We start from the raw sequence: 24,806 nt of genomic DNA on the forward strand, positions 1-24,806 counted from the left end.
CCCTTTTGTGCTGTGCCCCCTCTGCTGCTGGATCAAAAGAGAGGTCTTGATGCAGCAGCACAAAGGATCCCCTCATTCTCACATGGAGATCCTTTCACAGCTGCCACCCTGGGACAGGGCATCCTCCTGGGTGGCTCCAGCAGCAGCCAGGTGGTCTGTGCACACCCTGGCTGGGTATGAAACCAGTCCAGCCAGGCTGGCCCCAGCAACGTCAGCAGCCCCAGGCTGGCACTTCAAGCAGAGGAAACAGACACATCCACCAGCCCTGCAACAGGAAGGCAGGAGCTCCAGCTCCCCAAGGATGAGAGCAAGGCTGCTACTCCCCAACCAGAGCTGCTCCAGGCCAGAAAGGGTGAAGAGCTCTTTGGGAGGAAAATGAAAGGCTCCTTCTCTCTGTTAAAAAAGCCAGGGAAGCAGGGTTGATTTACTACAGCTTGCAGAAATGGTGGAAGGGAGAGAGCTCCCCACTCCCTTCTGTGCTTCATGCAGGCATGAGCACATGGCTATCTGTTCAGAAAGGTGACCAGCACATAGGAAAGGGACATGCTGCCAGCCCTCTCCCTTTGGGCAGGAGCTGACAGCACCACAGCTCAGCCATGACCAAGTCCCGGGGCAATCAAGCTTACACCTACTTTGCATGTCATCTTTTCACCTCAAACTTGAGGGAGAAGGGTCTACCCAGCCCTCTTAAGCAGAGAAAGGGCCATTTCCCTCCTCCCCAGCCTCAGCTCGGAGCTCATTGCCACAGGCCAGCAGCAACCCCAGCACTGGCTCCCCTGTGCTGTGCATGCTCCTGTCTCGCACAGCACGAAAGGACCAGTTCAAGGCCAACAGCTGAGGTGCAGCAGCTGGAACCCCCTCCCTGGTGCCCAGCTGGGGCAGGGGGCATAGGCAGACAGCATTGGCACAGACATGCTAGAGGCAGAGTTTATTACACTACGCAGGCTAAGAACCCTGGGCAAGACCCCACACGGGTAAGAATTGAACCAGCTCTTTATCAAAAAAGTTAATACTACAGTCAACCCCCTTCTCCTTTGGTCATTACAAAGCAAGAGAAATATTAAAAGGAAAGATATTTATACACAGAGGGAAGCTGAAGAGATTTTGTCCCGCCCTTCCCACCCCACTCCCAGCACATTCAGGTGCCCGGTGTTCCAGCTGGCAGGAGCAGCAGTATCAAAATCTTCACAAGACGTTCAGGTTGTCGGGGTTTTATTATTATTGTCGTCAATAAAAGCAAGAATTCCCAAGAGCTGCCTTCCTGGTCCTCCCCAGGGAGGATGGAGGGGCAACACCAGCTCCCCTCCCTCTCTGCCCTCCAAGTGTAGGGGATGGCTGTGCACAGGGGTGTGTGAGGCCACGCACACACACACTTCCTCTTGCCAGTGCACACACACTCAGCACAGGCCACGTGGTCTCTGATCCCTCTTTTGTACGCAGTCATTTAAAAAAAATATTGTATTATAATAATAATATGAATTTCTCTTTCCATGCTGTGGCTGCTGGAAAGAAGCATCAATCGTCCGTGAGGTCCTGCACAAAGAGGACTTCCGTGTGGCTGAGTCCGGCCTCCTGCAATGTGGGTGGGTTGGGCCACTCCTCTGTGGGGAGGCAGGGCAGGACCCGGCGAGGGAAGTTGGCCTCAATCTGGAACTTTTCAGGGCTTTCTTTCAAGGAGAACAGGAAGTCGTGGATCACCTGGGAAAGAAGCACAGGAATAACTGCCAGCGGAGGGAGCAATGACACAGCCACGCTGCAGCCATGGCATCTCATGGGGGGAACGGTACAGAATTTGCACCATCACTGCACTGCAGACATGAGACAGCTATTTTCTTAGCATGGGTGAAACGGGACTTGTCAGAGCACCTGGGGAGTCCAGACACTGTTTCTGGCTCTTCCTACACCATTATTTAATAAAGAACCAACCAGAGTCCCAGGAGAAGAAAAAGTTTCTTTCATTTCCCCTCTAATCTCTTCTAAGCTGGTGGGTCCAGGCCCCACAACACCCTCCATACCCAGGAACAACTCTGCCTGATGAGGCTCTTGGCAAAAGTCATCATTTGGTAAAGTCCAATGGAACCAAAGCTTTGCTGAGTCACCTGGAGAACCACTTGACCCTCTCATACCCTGGGAAGCCCCAACAGCTCTGCCCCAAGCTCACCGTCAAGGACTGTGTGAAGTGGAATCGCCGCTCCACTCTGGAATCATTAGGCAGCTTGAAAATGATCTTGACGCTGTCTGGGTCATCGGGATGTGGCTCGGGGGGAAGGCATTCCGACTTGCGCTCCTTCTCCTCCTGCAGCGTCTGCAAAGGAGAGAGCAGGGGCAGTGGGCAGCACTCAACTGGCCTCTGTGCTTGCCCCTTGCAGCACAGCCACTCCAGGAGGCTTTGAGGACACGCAAGCCCTGAGCAAGACAAGCAACTCCAAGACAAGCCCTACTGCAGGCACTGCTCCTACAGAGCGTGAGCATCCCACAGGGCACAGCAGCCTCTCCAGCACTCCTTCTGCTCTCACCTGCCGCCGCCTCTCCTCTGCTAGTTTTTGCTGCTGCACTTCCTCCTCCTTCCTCTTCTTCATCTCCCTTTCCTCCTTCTTCTTGCGCTCCTTTTCCTGGTCCGCACGTAAGGATGCAAGATATGCCTCATCCTGCTGCTGCCTCAGGACTTGGGTTTGGTTCCTCTCTTCCCTACAAGCATGAGCAGGAAGCAGTCAGGGCTAGCAGGCTCAGGGCAGACCTGAGGGTGCAAGTACAGCCTCAAGCTCATAGAAGCACACACATCAGGTAATGCCTCAGGAGCTCCACAAGCTCTGGAAAGGGAAGCAGGGTTTCCACATCCCCAGCACACAAACTGTGTCCCCTCAGTTGAGTGGACGTGAACTGAACACAGACAGTTCCTCACCCACTGCAGCATGGCAGAGTGGACAGCACAGAACAGTGCCCAGGATTTCTGCCTCATACTTGAGGCTCTTCACGGTTTTACCTCCTCAAGCTAATTCTTTGCACAAATCAGAAACCACAGGCATCAAAACGCTACTGGGTCCCCACAGAAAGCATGGGGCAGAGGAGGGGCAGACAGAAGACAATAGAGCAGCACCCTACTTTGGACACAGTCTGCAGATCCCTACAGAATTATCAGGGGCTGGAGCTCCTGCTCGCGAGACACTACCAGAAACACAGTGAAAATCCAGGAAAGCCATTCCAGGCAGCAGCTCTTGCTCACCAACTGGCTGCAGTGCCTTTGCTCCCGCTTGGCTTCTACCATCATCCGAGCTTTACCTGCAAAGCTCCAGCATGCTAAGGGTCTGCTTCAGCTGCAGAGAACAGCAGAGCACTCACACCCACCTTTCAGCTGTGGGCAACACATCCAGCTCCCTGGTTATAGGGCAATCTAAATTTACGGACCAGTGATCTCACTGGGACGAGGGGAGCCCATGGGATATGTTACAGGACAGGAGATAACAAGCTGTTTGCCTACAAATGGTGTCTGGAGGGAAAGCAGAACAGAGCAGAGCAGATCCTGCCTCCTCAAGGCATGCGTAACTGGAGCTCAGGTCCCATCATACCTTTCCAGGCGTTCGGACACCAGGTATGTCTGGTTGGCATCCATGATGAACATCAATTGATTAATGAGGTCATCAGCCTGGATAAGGCCTTCCAGCCGCCCAACTACTGTCATCCTGCGATCCTTCAGCATGATCACAGCCAGGAATGGGTACGTGTTCTCTCGCAGAGCCTGGGAGACTGGGAAAGAGGCACGACCATCACTGCCCCATCCAGAAGGGCCAGCGAGGGGTACAGCACAAACACTTCCCATCACCAAGGGCCTGCCCATCACCAAAGCAGCTCCTACAGCCACTATCTCTATTAAGGCCCAGGAGGCCTTAACCTCCATTTTGTCAGACTGAACCCTATAAACCAGCAAAGGGAGGAAGTGGCTTGGAGCATAGAGACTGAAGGGAAAAAAAATAAGCTTTCAAGTGACCAAAAAGGTTCTTGAATTCAAGCAGGAAGGAAGTAAACTGCTCTGAATGTCCATTCAGAACAGAACAAAAAGCCCTGGGCTTAAACTGCAGGAAAAGAAACACTGGTCAAGCACAGGGAAACACTTGCTGAGGTGATTAAGGGTAGCCAGACTCTGGAAAACACCATCATGGGCAGATGACAGTGCCATCCTGGACATTTCTGAACAAATCCAAGTTGGTCTTGCCAGAAGTGGGCTCTCTTTTGGGGCAGGGAATGAAGCAGTTCAGGGGCTTTTAAGGTACTGTTCACCTATGGCTGCTGATCACCTCCTCCTCAAAACACACATGGCACAACATGCAGCTTGGAGCAGTGATTACCAGTGGAGTCCTTCAAATGAAACCAGAGCACCCCATGGATTAAATGAAAGGCCACAATCCCTTCCAGCTCTGCTTTCTAGGCTATGACTCCAAAGCATTGCAGCAATGAAACAGCAGTAAGTAAAAGAATGTCTCCTTAGAAAGCCACTCTTTCAAGGAGTCCTTAGCTGGTAGCTGAATTACGAAGCCGAGAATGACCCAGATTCAGTACTCCAGAACTCCTGGCCTAACCCTTCCTGTTTCACAGCAGGAGAGAAGCAACACAGGAGACATGAACAGAGCTTGGGAAAGGCTCCATTTGCAGCAAAACCCTACCAGAACACTGGCAGGCCAGGCATCAACAGCTCTGAAAGACAGTACTTAAAAGGACCTCACTGAGGACTTTCAAGGAGACAGAGAGACTGGGTGTGGAGTAAACATGTCTGTCTCAGAAAGGGAAGAATGCACCTAACAAGTCACTCCTGGCTTCAGGCATAACAGCAGCCAGTGTTAAGGGCACAGCTAGTCAGATACTTGTTTCTGCATCAGTTTAATCCTCAGCACACACCCACTAACTCCCATTAACAAGGCACTGAAAGCAGCCTGCAGGCCCACAACAGAGAGCACAGCACCAGGACTGCCCAGAAACATACAGGCAGCGGAGGCAAAGAGCAGAAGGTATTTCCCTGGCATCCAAGCATGTATTTCCCCATGCAACCCTGAAATCTGTCTGCTTGCACAAAAACCAATCGTGCATTTCACACACATTTTGTGGTAAAAGAGCATTTGACTTGTCAGGAGGGGACAGGTAAAGCCCAAGAGAGACACACTCACCCCTGTATCCCTCTGGTTTGTTGGTTGAACAAGCCCAGAAGAGCATTCTGGTGTTTATGAGGGTGATCACCTCAGGTACGCACAGTGTATTGCTAAGGGATGAGAAGAGACTGTGTGAGTGAAGCTGCATTTAAAGTGCCAAGATAACCTTTTGGTTCTAACATTCTCCTACCTACCGGCAGAATTCATCCGTGTCTTGGTGGTCATCTCCATGAAGATAAACCAACAGGAAACGCAGCTCCCGCTTGGCATCATTCAGTGCCTTGGCAGAAGAGCAGAGACAGTAACATTACAGGGGCTCTAGACAAGGGGAAAGCTGCACCCACAATGTGGGACACAGCTCCACATTTACCTGGGCAATTAGCACAGTTTTAGTGAAGCAACAGTGGAGGATGAACCTGTCAGCCCTTCTGACTAAACCCTCATTTAGGAGGGCTACAGTAGTGTTCCCTCACACCCCTTTCAGGAGGTGCATTTGGAGAACACTGAACTCAGAGCAAAACCACCCCCCACTGCCGTGCCAGACCAGCTGCAGAGAAGGAACCCTCCATCTCTCAGTCTCCCAGCAGCCAAGGATGAGCTTTCCACTTGAGCCAATACAGAACACAATCTTCAGGCAACATCAAATGAATATGCTACTAAAAAAAGATAATCTAATAATGCTGCAGTCCCCAACAGAGCAAAGGCAAACAAAAGAAAACCCCTTTTTGCATCTCCAGTCTCTGGATTCCACAAACCCACTTCTTAACTAGACTGTTTCTTAATGAGACCACAGGGTAAGTGCATAATAAGCTCCCTGTTTTACTGGCACTGAGTTTTGGTAGCCTAACCATTCCATGGCTATTGAAGTTTGGATTCCAGGCAAGACGGAGCCAGAAGAGCTGCAGAGGGATCGTGCTCCATCACTGTGCAGTGTGGAGCAGATACAGACTCCACATTCCTCCCTAACATGCAGAAAGTAGTTCTGATCCAACTGCCTGCTGGGATGCACTGCTGCAGGAGGCCCCTCAGCCAGGCTGAGAGAAGCTGCAGAAGAGGCAGCATCCACTGAGCATCCCTCTTTTACAGAGGGCACCATGAGTCCAGGTCTAACATGCAGAACTCTCACTGCCTGTAATTTCTTCCAGGGCTTCCTCTCACAGTTTTGAGGTTCCACCCCAGATTCTGGAGTTGCTTTGTAATACAAGCCCAGGCAGTCAATTCCAATTTGGTGAACAGAAGGACAGGCTCTGGCATACCACATCAGTTTATAAAAACAAAGGCAGCATTACAAAGAATAGCTGTCAGCTACAGGGCTGTACAGACGGTTGAGGAACACTCAGAGCAGCTTTGCTTTCCAACTTTGCAGACTCGGCATACCATCAAGCCTGGCAGACAGTGGTTTTCCAATACACTTGTTCCCTAGCTCTCCATTACCCTGTTAGAGTCTGGGGACAAACACTAAGCTTTTAGATAAAAAGTGATTTTGCCAGGTAGGCCCTGATACTGTCTGGCAAAATCCCCCCTCTCCATCTCCCCAGGATCTATGCACCAACGTGTGACACTGACCTGGCTGTAAGTTCCCTGGTAGAAGACAGGGTGTATCCTCCCATATTTTTCCTCAAACATATGAATAAACGAAATAATGTCCCCCACTGGGTCAGTGACCCGACTACGAGGATCAGGGCGTATAAAACGCAGAGCAAACCTAGGAAGGAAGCAAAGGACACTGAATTCAGCTTACTGACTTTCTGAAGAACAGGTTTTCTTTTCCACAGAGCCACTGGTATTCATAATGGAGGAAAAAAGTCACAGCTGAGACCCTTGAACATTTATAATCACAACTTAAACTGCCACCTGCTGCAAACTGATACCACTGCTACAAAAACCATCCCACAGGCAAATATCTCATGCCATCAGCATGTGTGTGAATTCTGTGTGATTGACAATTCTGACTTCCTCTGAAGCATCAGGCATAAGCCACACCGACACTATGAGGTTTGAAGAATTTAGCCAAAGCTGGGCTGCTAAAAGCCACACAGTTTTATCCAGGTAACTTTGAAAACTACATTTCTTCTATTCCAAGACTAACAGTTCCAGAATACAAAGAGCTGTAGACAGAGAACATTACACCAGGAGTCCAATGCACACAGAAGCAACAGCCATTCCTCCAAGGCTGGAAAAAGCTTCATTACAAGGTAAGTATCAATGTTACCTGGTTCTACTGATGTGCAGAAATTACACTGAACTTTGGAAAAGTCTTTAAGGTGAAAAAAAGTAATACACCAGAGGAAACTGCCAAACTAATGCAGATGGCAGGACTGGGACCGCTGGAGATTTACTGCATGTCAGCATTCCCTTTTCTCTCCATCAGCACTGTGAGGATGAACTTGCCCTTCAGGGCAGTAAACAGGGAAGGCAACAGACACTGAAGGGGAGCCCAGAGGTGTTTACAGTCTGGGTTTTACCAAATACAGGGATTAGGGCAGGCTAACCTGCAGATCAGCCCAATGAGACTTGATTCTGATGAAGCTGTTTGTCCAAGAACACTGGACAGTTTGATCCTGTTTTGCATTTCCTTTGCATGGCACTCCAACTGTAAAGCCATATGGAGTTACCACTCCAATTCAATATTTAATTTACAGAGCTGCAAGATGCTCTTTTTCTCTACAATAAAGATTAGTTCTCACAAAACAGTGCAGGAACCTTACAAGGCTACAGAGAAAGCCAGCTGAGCAAATCAATGGAAAAATCTGCCATTAAACATCCAAGTCACAGAGGTACAGTCAGATCCAAGCTTGTGTCTTGATGCAGTCAGTACATGAGTCAGCACAAAAATTACTTACCTAAATATATCAAGTAATGTGTAATAGGTGAATCGGAATGGAAGCATTATGAAGTAGTAACCCCATCCTAACAGGCCCTGCAATTACAAACAAAGGATCAGAACAGTCTCCACCCCAGGAAGAGACCTGTTAAAGCTGTCCCCCAGCATAAAGCACACATAGGAACACCAGTGCTCCAACCACTGCAAAGAAGCTCAGCAATATTTATGGCTTCAGACACACTAAATCACATGTAAGTGACAGATATGGTTCATACAGAATTTAACGTGACATGTCTAAAAACCAGCAGCACTATTCAAGCAGCAATGCTTTTGCTCTGTGCTAATTTTCTTAACTGTACAAAGGGATTAACAGCACTGAGTCTAAGAGGCGCTCATGCAAATCTGTTTGAGAAACACTAATACAAGTCACTGATACTGTATTGAAGTTAATATACTTTCTAGGGGGCTCTAAAAGATAAAAACCTCATTATCACTCTACCATATAAAGCAGACAGTCCTTTGTTCCAACTGAACTGATCAAAAAGCTTGACTACAGCACAGTAAGTCATTCTATGACACAAAGAATGTTGTTTCATAGTGTGAATCACACCACAGAGAAAGTGCCCGCAGCAGTAATAGAGGCTGAAGCTCTACATTTTGTTTTCAGAAGGTAACATATTTAGAAAGGAGATAACAGCATAGAACGAAAACAACTCCTTTCCCTGCTTGCAAGTTCTGTTGTTCAGAGAGTCACCCAAGAATCTGGACAAAATCCACTATAAGATAACTTGCCCTTGGTTGTGGCCTTGAGACAACGTAGCTGTAGATCCTGTGGTCAGCTGTATTGACCTGCAATGGCCGGGATGGAGGAGGATTAAAGACACTTGGGACACCCTCTTGTTCATTTAGTCGGTCCTGTACAGCTGCCTGTGACACAAGAAAGAGCAAAGGGAGGTTTTAGACATTTAAGGATGGCAGAAAATATGGTTTTTTACACTTTGGACACCACCAGCAAGTATGATTTGTCCATAGCCCCAAAATACTGGATAAGCACAACTCATTACAAACTATAACCCCCAATACTCTCCCCTGGATGGAAAGCCCTCTCCATGGCAGCCTGTACAGTGCTACAGGACATATGCCAGTCAAGTGACTGTTCACAGCCATAACTCTGTGGTGTGTGTTCCTGAAACCAGCATCAAGATACTGTTATAAAGAGCTACTAGTGTAAATTCAGGGGCTGACAGATTAAAGCTCACCAGTAGGGCTCCCCCTCCCCACAGAATTCTCTACTTATCCCAAGGACTTGGAAACTGCTACAAATCCTCTCTGTGGAGGTACCTCTATGTTCCAGTTATGCTGCTCCAATGTGTGACGACACTGGTCCATGGACTCTATGCCAGTTAGGTCCTAAAGGAGGAAAACAAAAGCAGGTTTAGTGGAGGCCATGGTAGTGTTTACAGCTGGACTCAATGATCTTAAAGGTCTTTTCCAACCTAAACAATTCCCTGTTTCTAAGGTGAGTGCCAGGGAAGTGCTGTATTTTTACTGTTCTTTCCAACACATGAGCACAGACAGGAGTTACTGCAACACATTGCCACAATACTCAAAAGTGCTCTGATCTCAGTTTATGAGCAGAGCAACCTGAGCCAACCTAAATCCATAAGCACACAAGAGACCTCAAACAGGCCTTTGCACTCTTCCAGCATTAGTCAATTGTTAGCAATGCCCAAGGTCTGTTACTACAAATGCACTCAGCCCAGTCTAACATAACACTGCCCACAAGTTTCATTCTGGAAGGATATGCCCTCAACCACCACCACAAAGCATCAACATAAAAGACAGGCAGAGCATTTCTGAAAACCCAAGATGACCATTACTTCACTCACTACAAGCACAGAGACTAAACCCAAAATGAGGCACCAATGAAGGAGTTTTCCCACATCCCAGGGCTTGCTGTAGTAAAAACATTTAAATCCAGGCCAGCACAGACAGGACCCAAAGCAGAATACACAGTCCAAATCACTGACAGACCTCAGAGGCACTGGGCTCTCACACCAGTGTTTGGGAAGGTGCATTTTAACCCCATGCCAATCAGAACTTCTGTGCAAAAGATCAAATGACTGTTTGTTATTACAGGAAGCCATGTCAGCACCCCCTGAATGGAGACAAATCTCTGCTGCAGTGAACATCTCTGTCACTGTGCCACAGCAACACATCTCTCCCCACACCACTCGCTGTGAGGTGTTTGAACAGACATTTCAGATCTGTAAACCTCACCTCTTGCCACAGAGCCAAAGCACTTCCATAGGAAAGCCACAAATGCGATGCCACCCTTTTAATAATCCTCTGAACCCATCAGTGAAAGCTCATTACAGATGACACCATTAAGAGTGCTGCAATTCTGAAGAAAACTGCTTTTATTTTAAATTAAACCAAGCTTGGGTTTCTTTTTTAAACTGGACTACAGAAAGCCAAGGAAACAGCACTCCCTTTAGAAACAGCTATTCAAATGACACAACCAATGACAATAATTGTCACAAGCAACATAACATTCAACACAAAAACGTGCTGGTGATGGAAGAAGAGTGTTGAAATGTGACAATTTCTCCAGCAAGGTCATTTTTGACAGGAGAACTCCACAGATTCTCAATGCTCCATGTTCTCACCTGGCAGATTTCTCTCCAGACACCATCCCAGGCAGCTGGTGTAACCCTACAGAGGCTGCAGCAACCTGGATGGCTCAAGAAGAGATAGCAATAGCAAGCCTATTAAATTCTGCTCTTTATCTGCCTCATTCCTTGCTCCATTCAAAAGCCCCTGGGGCAGTCTGGACAAACTGACCATTTCAGAATGCACTGAATTGTTTTTTTCTACTGGAGAAGGATGGTGCATCTATTCCTTTCCCTGCCCCCATTCATACATTCCACATGCTATTTCCACCCAAGTAATGCAGTGGACAAATGGCCTATTCAATCTCTGGGCTCAGCTCAAACTTTTGAGCATTTCTTGGCTTCTTTTTCATGAAGTCTCCACAGATTTCTACCTTCCGCCCAACCTACTGGGCAAACACCATTGTTTCATTCTGCTGTACAGAACTGGACTGTTCAAAGCATTGCTGACATTCACTATGCTATTGGAGCTGCGCAGAAAAAGGCACTTCAAGTCATTGCCCGGTGGTGTATAAAAATGTATTAAAACATAAGTACTTGCAACGGAGCACCTTGCAAGTAAATTCCACAGAAGTAGTAAAGCTCAGGAACTCAGCTGCTGCTGCCAGAACACCTTCACTTATTGCTCAGCTTCACGATTTAGCGCTTTAGTTTGACTGCCTTTCTTTAAAGATGTGCTTCACTGAGTAAAACCTAGACTTTGCATTCTGACTTCCTTTTTTATCCCAAACTCTTACAGAAGCACTTCATTGTTCTGGTAGAAGGACATCTTAAAAGGCACCTGCAATTTACTCAATCATTTGATTTTACAACAGTCACAATCTTATGTTTTTCAAAGCCTTGAAAGTTTCTGATCAACATTCCTGAACAGCCTGGAAATTCTGCAGGTGTTTGCAGGATTTCCAAGTGTCCTGGTTTCAGCTGGAGTAGTTAATTTTCCTCTTAGTAGCTGGTGCAGTGCTGTGGCTTTAGTGTGAGAATAACACTGGTAACACACGGATGTTTTAGATGTTGTTATGCAGTGCTTACCCTGATCAAGGACTTTTCAGGTTCCCATGCTCTGCCAGTGAGCAGAGGCACAAGAAGCAGGAGGCACAGCCAGGACAGCTGACCCGAGCTATCACAAGGGATATTCCATACCATAGACCACCATGCCCAGTACAGAAACTTGGGGGGAGTTGCCTGGGAGCCACCAGTTGCTGCCTGGGGACATGCTGGGCATCAGTCAGCAGGGGGTGGGCAACTGTGTTGTGCATCACTCATCTTTCTTAGGTTTTATTCCTCACTTTCTGTTGTCTCCCTTTTCATTACAATTATTATTACATTTTTAGTTTATTCCAATTATTAAACTACTCTTACCTCAAACCCTAGGTTTTACCTTTCTCCGACTCTCCTCCCCATCCCACCAGGGGAGGAATGAAGGAGTGAGCAGCTGGTGGTGTGTAGTTGCCAGCTGGGTCTAAAACACAACAAGCTCCAGAAACTCATTCACACCTTTGTTTCTAAACTAACAACAGAGCTTCAGGGCTGAACATTCTCCTTTTCAGATTATGCAAATGTTTTAGCACTTTTAGGTCAGAAAGCAGCACCAAAGCAACAGCCAGGCAGAACTATCAACATGCACCTATTGAGGACTGAAGCACTGCAGCATTTGCTCAGTAGGTCTAAAACAGAGCACAAGGCAGCAAACTTCACCCCTTCCCCACCATCATTACAGCAACAGGAACACTGTTGGTGAGTCTGACAATGGCAGTTCTCTATGGAGGGGAATCTACTCCTTTTTCCCCTTAGCATCTCAGTACAGTTGCTCTCAACAAGGAACAGAAGAGACGGAACCAGCCCAGCAGCATCATGCCGCATGCTCCTGCCTCTCCTGATCAATGAAGCTGCACAATCAAACATTACCGGGAAAAACTTGCCTGTGTAAAGGCACCTTAAACTGAACACCGTTTTGAATGGTACTTTGACATGCATCATAAGACACACTACAGTTCCAGCCTGCTCTGGAAGACACATGGGTTCAGAATGACTTGCACTCAACGTAAGGAGCTGCAGGAAGACAGTTCAACTGTCAGTTGAACAACACTTGCTGGGAAGCACTGATACTGCTCCTTATCATCCCTAACGACCTTTTATACTGTTATCTCAGCACCTTCTACAGCCACTGCTTCACCTTAGCCACAGACAGGGATCAGAGACTTGAAACACCACATCACTTCCACTGCACCAGTTACAGCATTTCTGGTAGTAGCTGCAAACTGCATTATTCACATTAGACAAAGGAGCATCTCCTTAGTGTCACTAAGGCTAGGAGAATAAACAGTATCTTCAAATCAGTAGATACTAGTTTCCTACTGATTGTAATGTCTCATTAAAGGCTGTATCTTAAAGACTGTATCTCTTAGTCATAGTAAGCAAGAGAAAGATAAGCCCCCCTTGGGTCAATTTAACCCCATTAAGCTAGCAGCCTCATGCCTTCAAATAAATGAAGATGCAAGCTCAAGAAAGTGGATAATATTCTGAAAACAAGATATTAAGCACCACAAATGCCAGGAAAGTTCAACACTGCCATCTCAAACACCTCTGAAAGCAGAGTGCTACCTTAAAACATACTGAAGTTGCTGCTGAATATAATAAATGCATCTCTCACCTTTGAGACTGCTGAGAATGCTGCAATCTTCTCAATGTAGTGGAAAATGAAGCTCCATGTGCTTCAAAAGCACACAAAGTGGACAAAGGTTGTAAACTGGACTTGGGAAACTTCCCTCTCCAGATACACTCCTATGTTGAAACGCTGAGATGCGAATCCACAGGACAGTAACTGGCACCACTCTTAATTCCCAACTCACTGCCAAATTCCAGAGAATTGTGTTTCCAGGGATAAAGAACATCTGACTTCAAGCAGGAGCAAGCCTTTACTGAGGGAGCTTCTCCTTGTGTATTACCGCCAATGCCTTTGTGAGGGTTTTGATCGATACACAATACACTGAATAGGAAAGATGCAGTTTGTTCCCTCCTTCCTCTTCAGTTTAGAGATGTTTTCAGCCCTGAGCTTTTTGCTTTCCCCAGCTGAAGTCAGAGATGGTATCACGAGTGCTAACCTTGCCTTTGTGAATAACACTCCATTACTTTACATTAGCATATTAGAACATCAGACATCAGCCCAAGCGTAATGGGCACAGATCAATAACGAGATCCTACAAAAGCTGCTCTGCCCTTTCCTCCATCTCCCAAATGGAGCCAGATTCTCCACAGCTTTCTTGAGCTGTTCACATCAAATTTCTCTCTACAGATGTCAACACAGCCAAATCTTGGCAGATGAAAAGTTTAGATGCTTTTATTCCTTTACATTAGTCAAAGCTTTGGCAGCAAATGGGAGGTTGAAAGCGGGCAAGAGTGAGTGCTCTGCGGCTTTTATTTCACGTTTAGTCCAATTATCTCTCCATAGTGGTACTTTTTCCCCCCCTCCATTAACCTGCCATCTCAGGGTGGCAGACAATTGCCCTAATCCAGCCCCATGCATAGGAAGAGAACTGCTGTTTTCAACCTTCTGCCAGCAAAGCTGCTTATATGAGCACTACCAAAACATATTGAGCAAACATCAGTGGGATTCATGAAAAGCAGGTATTCAAACTGTAACCCCAACAGCTCCTCAGGCAACAGACAAGCCAGCAGGCATCCACCTCTCTGCCTTGGGAGGAGTAATTCCAGCAGAACTAGGATAAACAGCATAAGGCAACAGGATTTTCACCCAGAACAGCTGTTTGCTGGGTGGATGGCAGTCTACAGCTCTTGCTCAAGGCTTCCCATTTAAGTGTAGCACTGCTGAGGGCCCTCTGCTATGTCTCGCCTCATCTTTGTTATCCCCACTCCCTTCTTTCTTAGTCCTCTCCTGCTTTATTCAAATAGCAGTGACATGCCACCTCCTGTGGAAATATCAGGCTCTGCCACCACAGGGTATTGTACAAATCACTTATGATGGTGCAGCACAACATGAGTAGAGTTGTCTTTGAAAATACTTTAAGTGCTCACTATAAAGGCAACAAGAACCCCAAAAGGTTTACAAGCCACCTGAAGCAGTGTTTTACAGCAATGGCAACATATAAAGGATTTTAGTGAGTTAGCCAGCCCCTCCAAACAGCAAATATTATTTAGCAGAGTCCACCTAAAGGAAATAAATCTTTTGCAGGTGGGCTGATTTATTCTATCTCATCTCAAAGAAACAAGCAGGGCTGAGCCCACACCTGACTGAAAGGAAGTACCAAAGAAGAAGGAATCACCAGTGCAGCCTATCATTAGCACAGACCTGGTGAAAAGCTAATCCCATATATGCCACAAGACAGAGGAATGAGGATCCAAGGATCAAAAGCCTTCTGGACCTGATCTTTCAGATCAGGCTGTGGACAACACCTGTCTTTTAAGTGAAGATTTTCTTCCCTTTGTGGTCTAAGGAGCATTTCCCTCCACTTCAAACCAGGGTTCAACAGGAGCTAGACTAAAACATGAATCTCTCCTCCTGAGTCCTGCTTCTCCTCCAGCCTGCTGCCCATGGCAACACCAGGTAACACCCGGAAACAGGATTCTTCAGTTTCACAGCTGCCCACAGGGTTTTGAAAATAGCAACAGGGACCTTGATGAGTGCAGCTGGTCCCATCTGTCCACATTCAGGAGATTAATGAGCACTGATACCTTACAGCAAGAGAATGGGAGCTGGAGGACAGCTTTTGCCCAGAGATATGCAGCATAAGGCAGCGGCTCAAACCTCCTGTACCTACCACAGAAAAGGTAGCACTCTGAAAGCAATGTTAACATTGCTCTGCTTCCTTAGTCTGCAAGTTAAGATTGCCCAAACAGCTTAATTTGCAGTACAGATTCAGAGAGGGTATCCATAAGAAAATTTTCCTCATAGCTACAGTCACAAAAGAACACTGCAGCACACTGACTGCTTCCGGAGGTTGCTGAATTCCCCTGGCTTGGAGGTAAAGGCTTGGCAAGATCTGTCTGGAATAATGAGAAGCCTGCACCTACCTCAGCTGAGGGCAGCAGGGCTGGATGCCTCTCAAATCCCTTTAAACCCTGTAGTTCTACAGTCACATCCCACCAAAATATTGCAAACTAGAGTCTTAAAAAAAATTAAGATGAAGCTACAAAATGAGACAAAACACTCCTGAAAGTCAGCACGGTGTTTGTAAAAGAACTTTGCAACCCAAGGAACACCACATGATGCCCTACAATTCAGGACCAACCCCAGACACCTGAAGACCATTCTCATTACTCACATGTTCAATCACTTCTCACTGAGCAGCCTGAAGTTTTCCAACTCCACAGCACTGTTTTCTCCACAATAAACCACATCTACAGATTGATCTAGTTATTCAGCTGCTGAGCAGCCCTGAATCCTTGGCAAGCCAAAGGTTAAGCAACCCAGCCCATGTTAATGTAGCAGACAGCAAGATTAGATCATTACAATCCTCACTGGCCTCCCCCCAGCAGGGACATTACCAAACCGTGAGGGTTAGAAACAACTTTCTGAGAAACCATAGTGCACAGAAACCCTCTGGCTGACCCTCTCAAGGCTCCAGGAAAAACTCCTCCATTCAGCACTGAGGAAAGGAATTTTTCAGACTACCTAAATAAAATGGCCGGGATTTACCAAGGAGTTTTTCCTGTATAGAGTTAATGAAGTTTATTATTCAGTAGTCATTTCCTGCCTCCCCAATTAGCGATGACAGAACCATTCCAAACGAAGCACCCAGAGCATGCATAGCACCAGCCGCCCCTCAGCGAAGCCCCAAGCCGGCAGAGCCCGGGCCCGACACAAGAGCTCCGCTCGCCCTCACGGGTAGTTTCCGCCAGGACAGGGACCGCCGGACGCTCTCCTCTCGCCCCTCACCCAGTCCCGGCCCGACAGCCCCGCGCTCAGCTCCATGCTGGGCCTGCCCCAGCTCTCGGTGAACGCCGTTCCCCCAGCCCGGCGGAGGCCGGCAGGCCCCCAGCGCCGGTGAGACGGGTCCGGCACCGCCTCCTCCGCTCCCACCAGCCGGCACGAGCCCCCCAAGCGCCGCGGCACCTGGAACTGCAACAGCTTCTCAGTCTGCTCCGCCGTCAGCTCCCGCTCCTCAGGCGCCGCCATTTTGCTGCTGCCTCTGACCCGCCGCTCCGTCACTCTCCGGAACTGACGTCTCCGCCACCCGCACTTCCGCCCCGGCTCTCGGGAGCGCGCGAGCACCCAGCGCCGTTACGAAGCCAATGGCCTTTTATCTGCCGTAACCGGAAATGCTCGCGCGCGTTCCGGAGAAAGCCGAAGTGCTCGCAGACCTATCCGGAAATGCCCGAATCTCATCAACGGGGCTCGGCCGCGCTCGGGTGTTCCCGAAGGCCGCACGAAGAGTTCCCAAACGTGCCGAAAGCCGCTCAGGCGTTTCCGGAGCCGGCTGGGATGGGGATGGCTGCCTTTAGCCTTGGGGGCGAGTCCCGCTAGAGCCTGGAGCCCGAGGGTGTTGGGGGGGGGGATGCGGACTGGAGCCCCCCGAACGCTGCCTGGGCTGACTGTCACCGCGGCAGCTTGCCAGCCATCCTGTGGGTCCTACCCGGGCACCTCCCGCCCCGCCGCCGGTTCTAACGGCGGCGGCTCCACCCAAGATGGCGGCCGCCAGTCAAGATGGTGGTTGGAGGGCCGGCCCGCCCGCCGCCGCAGTGACAGCTCCGCCCGGTGCCCGTCAGGCCCTGCCCAGCCGAGCCGCGCAGCGGGAGCGGGGCGGACCGGCCATGGCCGACGACTTCGGCTTCTTTTCCTCTTCTGAGGCGGCCGGCGCCGAGGAGGACCCGGCCGCCGCTTTCCTGGCCCAACAGGAGAGCGAGATCGCGGGCATCGAGAACGACGAGGGCTTCGGGCCGACCGACGGCGAGTCGGCCACCGCCCCGACCGGGCAGGCGGCCCAGCCGGAACCGGGTGAGCGCCGCGGACCAGGGGCCGCCTGGGTGTGGGCACGGAGGGGGTAAAGGAGGACTGTGTAGGGCAGGGGGGGATCCCTCTTTCTGCACCTCCCCCCTTGGGACTGTGTTCCCCGCAGGATGCACAGCGTCCCCGGCAGGTGAATGGGCTCCCCAGTGGCCAGGCCTGCATCCCAGCAAGGGCTGTCTGGGGCCTGTTCTTGATGTTGTGGTTCCTTCTCAAAATTGAGGATGAGGGGTGAGTTCTGAGCTGGGACTTGAAGGCTATGGGGTGATTTCTCCCCCATATGCTCAGGCTGGGTTGCTTGCATTTAATGGACTATCCTTGACTGGACCTGTCTCCTTGTCTCGGTGGCCCCAGCTAGGGCAATGTGAGAGGCATTTAGGTGAAGCTGAGGAGCAATGACAGCCCTGTCACTGTCCTCACAGAGAGGAGAGCCCTTTGGGGTGCAGAATGGAAGGCATTTTCACTGGCAACATTGTGGTCCTAGGCCCTGCAGGTAGAAGGTGCTAATCCTGATCTCTTACCTCTAGTCCACAGGGGCTTGGCTGTCTGCTGTCTGCATGGACACTGCTGCCACAGTACTCTGGCTTCTTCCCCTTAACAAGGCCCACAGGGCCTCCTTGTGCTGTTTCACCTCCCTGCAGACAGGGCTGTGGGGGCAGATCCCGGCCTCCAGAGCTGTTGACAGCTGCAGTGATAAATGCAGTCAGACAGGCTGGAGCTGGGTGTAGCCAGAGCTGCACGATGGGTCGAAGACTGTCGGGATGGTGCTTGTCTGAGCTGCATGTGGCTGCCTGTGCCTGCTGGTTGAAGCCTGTGGTTGTCACTAGAGAAAGCTCAGGGTCTGGAGCCTCCTTAAAGCCTCTTCTCTCCCAGCAGTGAGACCCCTGCATGGGGCTGGTGTTGTGATCCTGATGTGCAGCTCTCAGTGTTATCTGGGGCTGGGGGGCACATGGGTGTGTACCCCAACTGTGAGTGTCGGAGGTGCCTCATTCCCAGCTCTAACCTTGCAGCTCATCCCAAGGGCATCACCTGAAGTGGGCTCTCAAGGGCCTCAGCATGCATGCATGCATGCCCTCCTCTGCTGGGGGGCCAATGCTGCAGTGTCCCTGTGGGCTCTGTCCCTGGCAGAGCTGCTATCCCTTCACAGCCCTTCACTGCTGGGCACTCAGCTAAGAGCTTCTGGAGCAGTCCATTGGCAGCCTCTGCCTAGCTGCTTGCTGCTGGGGGTTGGTGAGCTTGTCTTTCTACTGTCAAAGCACCTGCCTGTGTCCTGCCTTGTGCCTGGAACAGCTTCTCTAATCTTCAGATAAGATAAAACACTAGTGAAAACACTGTAAAGACATAAATACCCAGAACGGTTTGTCTGGAAGATAGAGAGGTGCTTGTTGGCTGAATCCCTCCAAGGACAGAAAACCGTGGGGCTGTTGTGGATGGGTATGTGGGGCTGGGAATGGTACAAACAAACTCCTAGAAACATTTGCTTCAGCTGGGGTCACCTGGGATCACCTACAGCTGCCGTAGTTGTAATTGCCTTTCTTTCTTCCGTTTTTCCTAGCTGGTTTCCAGAATGGAGGAACCACCGTCAATGGAGATGTCTTCCAGGTGAGAGCTCAGGCTCTTGCCCAGTGGTGCTAAGGGGGATTGGGTGGGTATGTGGCACATGCTCTGCTGCTCTGCTCCCAGTTTGCTATCCAGATGCAGAATCACTCTGGAAAGGTGTGTGTCTCATCAGGTGTCCTGGCTGCTCCATTCTCTTCCCTCTTTGAAGAGAAGATTGGTGCTATCTGCCATGACCTGCCCCAAATCTGTTTGCAGGTGGCCTGTGCTGTTAAGGAGTGCCCCATCTCTGTAGCCTTGATAGCTCCTGGAGGCAGCCAGAAGCCTCTCTTAGCGAGGCCAGAGCCAGGGCAGGGCTGCCATGGGACTCTTGTTTTGTTGACTCAGCAGCATCTCCTGTTAAACCCACTTGCCCTGTGGCCAAGGATTTTTAGTGGAGGCCACCCACCGAGGTCTCAGCTCCCTTGGGGAGCCCCAGGCCCAGCTCTGGTGGCTGCAGGAGGAGCTGTGCCAGCACTTGATAAGCCCTTCACCCCACTCAGTGCCCAGCAGCGTGGCATGTGCCTTGCCCGTGCCTAGATTAGGGGTGATAATCACATCAGACACTGGGCAGGCTTAATTAGATTTGGGATCTTGGAGTAAAGCTGTAATCCCATGGCTGAGCTCGCTGTCAGGCTGGGAATCCTGGCCAGCACAAGGTGTTAGGAGAGGTCCTGAGCCAGCATGGTGCTGAGCCAGGTGGGAGCTGGGCTCAGAGGAGCTAGAGAAGCTCTTCCCTGTGGGATAGTGTCCAGGCGTCGGCCTCTCCCTGTCTGATAGGGCCAAGCTGTAACAGTGCTGAGTTCTGGGGCTGCCTCAGCCCAAGTCAGGGTCAGGGGAGGCTGGTGCTGATAGGAACATGTCACAAAGCTGGTGGCTGCCCAGGGGTTGTGAGAGGAGCAAGTCAGGGAGGTAAAGGCTGGGAAGTGTTTCTGTGTAACAGGGCCTGGGAGCTGGGACAGCAGCTTGAGCACTTCGGGAACTCTGTCCCACATGTCTGAGGCTCTCACCCTCCTTCCCTCCTATCTTGTTTTGTCTGAGTGGCCCTTTGAGGTGGCCGTGGAAAGAGCTAGTGCTGATGCTGAGGTGCTCATGTCCTCCAGGAGTCCAATGGCCCCACCGATGCCTACGCAGCCATAGCCAAGGCTGACCGGCTGACCCAGGAACCTGAGAGCATCCGTAAGTGGAGGGAGGAGCAGAAGAAGCGCCTGGAGGAGCTAGGTGAGACCTGAGGCCATATGTGGCCATGCTCATGGCAGTTGGGTCCCATGGTATCCCTCACCTGGAGGCGACTCAGCTGCATCCCAGAGAGGTGTCCTGTGGCCCACACTGTGTGGGCGCCCCTGCTATCCTTGGGGCAGTGATGCCTTTCAGACAGTACTAGAGACTGGGGATAAGGCTGGGGAGCTGCAGCTGTCTTGCCTGCTGGGGAGCTGCCCAGCAGAATAAGTGCATGATAGTCTGGTTAATGGGGTCTGTCTTGCTCTGGCCTTAGATGCAGCATCAAAGGTAACTGAGCAGGAATGGCGTGAGAAGGCCAAGAAGGACCTGGAGGAGTGGAACCTGCGTCAGAATGAGCAGATGGAGAAGAACCGAGCAAACAACAGGTATGCTGGGGTCAGCATGGCCACGAGGGCTGCAGTGGGAGCTGGCTGTGCAGCCAGATCTGGGATGTCTGGGGGCCTCCTTCCCCACAGTGGAGCCCAGCTTTGCAGGGATGGAGCTTTGCCAGGCAAGGGGCTGTGAGTGGCTCCGGTGGCTGTGCAGAGCTGCTCTGGCTGGGACCACACTGGGATCTTGGTGCCTCCTGCCCCCTGCATGGGCCTCACCCTGGGGCAGGGTTGGGGCACTGTGTGTGCAGGTTGTCCTGGTGCTGTATGAGCTATGGTGAGTGGGTCATGCTCTCTGGGAGGACATTAACCCCCTGTGTGTTTCTCTCTCTCTAACCCTCTGCCTGCCTGTCCGCTCTGCGTTCTCTCTCTGTCTCTGCCTCGGGGGCTATAGGATCGCTGACAAAGCCTTTTACCAGCAGCCGGACGCCGATGTGATCGGTTATGTGTATGTGCCTCTTACGGACCGTATCCTGCCCCGCAGGGTCTGGGGGTCCTGGGGCTGCCCAGCCAAGGGAAGGGGGGATGCTGGGAGGTATTGGGCCATGGTGAGGTCCCAGAGGGAGGACAGTGCAGCTGAGTGTCTCCTTGTCTCCAGATGGTGGAGTCTTAGGAGACAAGTGGAGCTCTTGGAAATGCCTGTGTGGGGGCTGTTGAAGAGGCAAAGCTTGGGGTCTTGTGCCTTTTGGGGGATGGCTCTGGGAGTGGAGAAGTCTTGGGAGCAGGCAGACACTCCAGTGCCCCTGGATAAATGATATCTTGGGTGAGTGCAGCCAACAGCAGCCTTGAGCATCATGTGTCTCTGGATCCCAAAGGATGCAGAGCTCCTCAGCTGGAGAAAAGGGACAGGAAGCAGGGACATGAGGGGTTCCCAGACAGAGGGGAGGGTCTCCTTTGAAGGGGTTCTGCCAGTAACAACCCTCCATGTCTCTGCAGGGCCTCAGAAGAAGCATTCCTGAAGGAGTCTAAGGAGGAAACCCCTGGCTCCGAATGGGAGAAGGTGGCCCAGCTCTGTGATTTCAATCCCAAGAGCAGCAAGCAGAGCAAGGATGTCTCGCGGATGCGCTCGGTGCTCATCTCCCTCAAACAGACACCCCTGTCCCGTTAGCTGCTGCCTGGCACAGCTGGAGCACAGCCAGGCAGGGCTGGGCTCACAGAGCCCAAAGAGGGGCCTCATCCTGCCTGCTCCCGTCTGTGCACCTCTGCTGTGCTCGAGTCACTGGTTGTAACTCTCCCCATGGTTTTCCTTTGCTTAAAAGGTGCATCGGTCTCTTTTTACACCTATTTATTACACTGTGGCATTTCCCCGGGAAGCGACACTGGGTGGCAGAGCTGAGTTACAGCGGGGTAGCCCGCAGCCTGGGCTGAGGTTGTGCCCAGAGGCCTGGCTGAGTGAGAGGGGGAACATCCCCCTGGTGTTCCCCGCCTCACCCCTGCACTGGGAATAAACCCACCTGCGGCTCTCCTGGAGCAGCTCGCGGCATGGCAGCCCTGTGTCTGACCCTGGGACCCAGGCAGTGATCCCAGTGGGACTCGGGGGTTGTCACCTGCCTTTCCCAGGGGTTTAGAGCAGAGCTGGTGTGGGAAGGTGGAGGAACAGCCCTTACTCAGCTCTGCACTGCTAAGTCCTGCAGGAGCATGGCTGCACCGTGATGCTGCTGGGCTGAGGAATCTGAGTGCAGACACCCAGGCTGGGCCGGGAAGGCCCCAAGCCCAGCAGAACCCTCCCCAGCCTGGCTCTGTGTCACAAAAAGCTGGTGGGGCTCCAAGCAGCAGTTGCAGTGTCCGTGTCCCATCCATCCTGTGGGGTTGCTGGTGCCAGTTTGAGGTGGTGCAGGGCACTGGGCTGAGGCCATGGGGTGAGTGTATGGGATGTTTTCTGTCTCTCCAGCAAAGCAACCAGCAGTTGGGAATATGGGTGCCAGGCTTTGGGACCCTTGGCTCTGCTCCTTCCCCTGGTACTGGGATGGGAGATGGAGGCTGTGCGGTTGCAGGGAAGGAGGTAGGAAGGTTGAACCCCCACTTCCCTAATCTAGTGACCCAGAGCAGGACTGGGCAGAGTTCTGGTGCTTTTGCTTGTACTGTCCCTGGAGAACAACCTGCACATCTGCCTGCAGCTACTCTGTGGCTTCTCTTTGGCCCCTGCTGGATTTATACACCTAAGGCAGCGTGGGGAGATGCCTCAGTCCCACTCCCCACCCCACAAGACACTTTCCAGCCCGAACACCCAGTTTCTCTCCTCTGATTGGCAGGGCCAGCACCAGCCCCTCCAGCTTGGAGGCCCAGTTCTGGAAACCTGCACAACTCCCGGCTAGCAGGAGAGGGACAGACCTGTGACATGGAGCAGAGCCCACAAAACATTTGCTTGAGCATCACTGCAGAGCCCTGTCAGCCAAACAGCAAGTACACAAAGCTCTCCTGCCCTGCAGCTATGGAGTCAGGAAGGGCACCCCTGGCTCAGGGGCACAGGCTCAGCAGTGAGCTGGGAAGGGGAATGGGTGTGTGGGGAGTCACTTGGGTGTCACTATGTGCTGGGATTGTGCCCCTTGTGTATAGGGCTGTTGCTCCTACTCTGTCCCACTGTACTCCAGCATGCATAGGCAGCTCTGCTGTGGTGCAGGATGGACACTGGTACAGGGTATCTTGGGGGCTGTCTGTCTGCTTCTCACTGCAGAGCAGAGGGAAATGAAGCAGTCTCCCTGCTGTGCTCTGTCCCACCAGCCCCCCCAACAGCTGTACCCCCATGTCAAGCAGGGCAGCCAGCTCCCGGGGAGCCATGCCCACAGCTCTTCTACATCCCCCTGGCTTGGTATCTGTGACTGTTCGAATTACCTGTTACAATAAACCCACATCTCCAGTCCTACAGGGCACTGTCATCTTTCCGCTTCAGCAACGTGTGCTTAGGAGAACACACAGCCCCACAGAAGCCTCCTGTGGAAAGGACAGGGTGGGAGGAAAACCACATCCTACAGGAAGAAACAGGAGCAAGGGGAAGGACCAGATGGTTTGTGCTGGGCTGGGGCAGAAGCAGTGGCAGCCAACCTTATCCAGGTTGCCAAGGGATTGTGCTCGCAGATTTGCCCACCCACTGCCTCCCACAGCCCTGCCCCAAGTTGGCTGGGCTGAAGTGCAAGTGAGCCAGCCAGACACAGCTTCTGGGGAAGACATGCTAAGCAGGCAACGTGCAGGGCTCCCTGGTGGGGCTCGCCCTGCTCAGTGCTGGCAATAGCTCATTTGCCCACCCTCACACCTCATAAGTCGGCTCTGGTGGGCAAGAGCCTTCCCCTCTATCCCTGCTTGTTTGCAAGCAGAAGCGGGTTCCCCCTCACCCAGAGGTGGGGTTCTCTTCCAGAGAAGCTCATGAAGGCACTAGTGGGCTCCACAAGCTGCAAAGGCACCACAGGACAGGGAGGGCCAGGGCACAGGCACCAACATGCAGACACTCAGTGCCTGGAAACACCCCAGCCAGCTCAATGCGGGAGACACCACAGCACATTAGTGGTGTTCGTGCCCCTTTCCCCTGCAGATATGAGCTGCTGCAGCCATGGAGCAAACAGAGCCAACAGCTCCATGTCCTCCCAGCCCTGCAGCTCTGACATGGGAGAGCAAAGTCTTGTTGCTCACCAAACCCCCCTGGTATGATCCAAACGATGTCTGTCACGATGCAGGGAGTGCAGTTCCCTCTAGCTCAGCTTTCAGCTCATGTGAAACAGTGAGCCGTGCAGGAACTGACTCCCTAGCAAAAGCAGCAGCAGGACCCAGGGAATGCAGCAAGTCCCCATTTTGGAAATGTGAGTTCCCAACTTTTTTTTCATCAGGAGTTGCATCTCTTGTCCTGTTTGCATCACCGCAGTTGTGAGGCAGCTGCCTGCTCCCTTCCTGTTTACTCTCTGGTCTCTCAATGCTCTGCCACCCAGTATCAGTCAGAATCTCACTGCAATTCACTTTATTACTCACGGGCTGCAACCCAACAGATTACATATTCTCCCCAGACAACTCACCTGC

General features: G+C 51.2%; 2 protein-coding genes across 4 annotated transcripts; one reads left to right on the forward strand and one right to left on the reverse strand.

Moving 5' to 3' along the window:
- Positions 1–913: 913 nt before the first annotated feature.
- FAF2 (Fas associated factor family member 2) lies at positions 914–17,094 on the reverse strand. Of its 2 annotated transcripts, none has more exons than XM_057412053.1 (11): positions 16,705–17,094; positions 9,304–9,372; positions 8,755–8,889; positions 7,982–8,058; positions 6,705–6,843; positions 5,333–5,418; positions 5,157–5,248; positions 3,567–3,744; positions 2,517–2,688; positions 2,162–2,305; positions 914–1,698 (listed from the first exon to the last, which is right to left on the reverse strand). In XM_057412053.1, exons 1-11 carry the CDS (start codon positions 16,765–16,767, stop codon positions 1,516–1,518), a joined length of 1,338 nt encoding a protein of 445 aa, XP_057268036.1. In that variant the 5' UTR covers positions 16,768–17,094; the 3' UTR covers positions 914–1,515. The 2 variants fall into 2 exon arrangements, with proteins under 2 accessions (XP_057268036.1, XP_057268037.1); XM_057412054.1 differs by lacking the exon at positions 16,705–17,094 and adding an exon at positions 16,528–16,684.
- Positions 17,095–17,316: 222 nt separating this feature from the next.
- On the forward strand, positions 17,317–23,664 carry CLTB (clathrin light chain B). 2 transcript variants are annotated; one of them, XM_057412069.1, is made up of 6 exons: positions 17,317–17,586; positions 19,151–19,197; positions 20,295–20,412; positions 20,687–20,798; positions 21,196–21,249; positions 21,738–23,664. In XM_057412069.1, the coding sequence occupies exons 1-6, from the start codon at positions 17,403–17,405 to the stop codon at positions 21,907–21,909; spliced, it is 687 nt and encodes a 228-aa protein (XP_057268052.1). In that variant the 5' UTR covers positions 17,317–17,402; the 3' UTR covers positions 21,910–23,664. The 2 variants fall into 2 exon arrangements, with proteins under 2 accessions (XP_057268052.1, XP_057268053.1); XM_057412070.1 differs by lacking the exon at positions 21,196–21,249 and having other exon boundaries at positions 17,318–17,586.
- Positions 23,665–24,806: the final 1,142 nt, after the last annotated feature.

Source organism: Pezoporus wallicus, unplaced genomic scaffold, assembly GCF_028554395.1.
Source record: "Pezoporus wallicus isolate ANWC-B61680 ecotype Strahan unplaced genomic scaffold, APGP_CSIRO_Pwel_v1 contig_6354, whole genome shotgun sequence".
Lineage (NCBI taxonomy): Eukaryota > Metazoa > Chordata > Aves > Psittaciformes > Psittacidae > Pezoporus > Pezoporus wallicus.